General features: G+C 47.0%; 1 protein-coding gene across 1 annotated transcript; it reads right to left on the bottom strand.

Annotated features, from left to right (window-relative positions):
- Window positions 1-650: 650 nt before the first annotated feature.
- LOC104950156 (sodium/hydrogen exchanger 3-like) lies at window positions 651-1,983 on the bottom strand (the record flags this gene model as incomplete). Its single annotated transcript, XM_010776642.1, has 3 exons — window positions 651-867; window positions 1,627-1,808; window positions 1,905-1,983. Coding segments are annotated over 2 exons (261 nt in total), but the record flags the coding sequence as incomplete, so codon positions are not given.
- Between the last annotated feature and the right edge of the window lie 432 nt (window positions 1,984-2,415).

Genomic DNA, 2,415 nt, shown 5'->3' with positions numbered 1-2,415 from the left:
ATGCGTTGTGGGGCCCAAAGGTTTTCCTTCAGCCTTCGGTGTTCTCGTCCAGCGACACCGAGGGGAGGCACCGCCCCCCGGGCAGCGGCGGTCACGACCATGACCACGCTGATCGATCTGTATCCAATGGGACGAGCCGGCACGTTCGAACCCACGGTGCTGACCAATCGACACTGCCAGGGTCACTAAAAGGTCAAACCACCTGCACAGAGGGGTCTAAAGGTCAACACACTCTGCACGAAGGAGGTCACTAAAGGGTCAAACACACACTGCACAGAGAGGTCCTGAAGTCGAAACACGCCTTGCACATGAGAGGTCACTTAAAGGCAAACTGTACATGCCGAGAGGTTCCCTAAAAGGCCCACCATGCCACACGAGGCAACTTTAGGTCAAACCACCTGCACGAGGGTCCTAAGGTCAACACACCTGCCAGGAGGTCACTAAAGGTCAAACATACCTGCCAAGGGAGGTCCTAAAGGCTCACACACACCTGCACAGAGAGGTCTAAAGGTCCTAAAGGTCTTAAGGCCTAAGGTCACTGAGGGTACTAAAGGTCACTATACGCCGTACTAAAGGTCACTTGAAGGTCATAAAGGTCACCTAAACGGTCACCTACGGTCACTGTTAAGGTCAATAAATGGTCGACCTGCGGCCCTGAAGACGAAGATGAGAGCGAGGGGGTGCAGGCACCGGCCCGTGTTCCAGGCCCTTTGATTTGTCACGCGGACGTGCGAGGAAGATGGATGATTTGGGTCTCTGCCCGATGTCTGCCAGGAGTCTCATCGGTGTATTGTCACGGTGTTCTGGACTTCTGGGGGATGTTCGCCTCCAACGTTTTTAGTAGCTCCCGATTTCCCGCGAACGTCTCTGAAGAGGGAGCGGGAGTGCTGACTTTTTTAGGCAGGAATAGGACTAGCAGGATGTTAGACTTACGGCACGAATGGTAGCACTTATTAAAATGGAGGTTTGGAGACTTCGTAAGGGTGGTTAGGTTTTACGACAGGAAGTTAAGAGTTTAGGATAGGAATGATTGAGTCGTACAACTGGATTGGGGGACTTGGATGAGCAGTAGGATAATGCTCGTTTTTAGGCTTACAACAGGGAATTTATGATTTAAAAGAGGTGAGGATGTGGAAGATTTCGACAGGTATGTTGACGACTTAAACCTTGGTGTGGATTAAGGGGATGTTAGAGACTTACGACAGGTGTTGAGACTTAAGACAGGCATGTTGAGATTAAGACAAGGGAATGTTGAGCTATCAAGACAGGTTGTTAGGCTACGGACGGATGTAGGCTTAAGACAGGTGTTAGAGCTTAAGACGGGATGTTAGAGATTAAGACAGGTGTTGAGTTTAAGACAGGATGTGGGGACTTACGACAGGATGTTAGAGACTTAAGACAGGATGTTGAGGATTTAAGACAGATGTTGGACTCTTACGGACAGGATGTTTGAGCTTGAGACAGAGAGACTTACGACAGGAGCTTTAAGACTTAAGACAGCGATGTCTAGAGACTTCGACAGGAGTGTTAGGACTTAAGCAGGAATTTAGAGACTTACGAAGGGATGTTGAGACCTTAAGACAGGGGAGACTTAGAGCAGGACAGGAGACTTAAGACAGGAGAGACTTACGACAGGATGGCGGACAGGGAGAAGAGCTCGGCTGTGAGGTAGGCGAGGTAGACGAGCAGGAAGACGAAGAGCGGCTCGATAATCCGGACCTTCTTAGTGAAACGAGTGATGAAGCTGAGCAGAACGGCGAAGACCAGACCAACCAGAGTCCCTCCAACACTGACGATGAGGAAGGAGGCTGAGGAAGAGGAGGAAGATAAACATTATAAGATCATAATACCAAACTCACTTTTACAACTTCAATGTTTGATAAGTTCTTGTTCCCTGAACTCACCGACTCCTTTAAAGTAATCCACCGTCTGGACGTTCTCCACGCCGACCTCCACGAAGGAGATGTACACTTTATATAAAACCTGAGAGGAAACACAGAAACACGACGGATTAAAAACTGAGTCTCAAACGTGCCGGACTGAGAGAAGTAATCTGTGTGGTTTCTGAAAACAAAACATGTGAACTTTAAACCAAAGGTTAAAAAACAAACTTGAGGAACCGATAAAAGAGAATATTTCAAATATTTGTATTTCAAATAAAAGTTTCGCTTTTTGGACAACATTTATTTACGTCTAATAAAAACAAGCAATACAAGATTAAAATATGAGTTTCATCCTCTGATAGAACTTTATTTCCTCCTGTGTTCATCTCTAGGAGCAGGACCTACACTGTAATCACATTTTAAACTTTAACATGTTTCTCATTAAACTGATGTCTCCTGCAGCCTGAGGGGAGTTTCCTGTAAACAGCAACTCAGCAGAAACTCCGAAGGTGAGTTTCCTGTACACAATGAC

This window comes from Notothenia coriiceps, unplaced genomic scaffold (assembly GCF_000735185.1).
Source record: "Notothenia coriiceps isolate Sejong01 unplaced genomic scaffold, NC01 NC01_scaffold00017087, whole genome shotgun sequence".
Lineage (NCBI taxonomy): Eukaryota > Metazoa > Chordata > Actinopteri > Perciformes > Nototheniidae > Notothenia > Notothenia coriiceps.
Note: the sequence above shows the minus strand (reverse complement) of the source record. Positions and strands in the feature narration are given on the sequence as shown.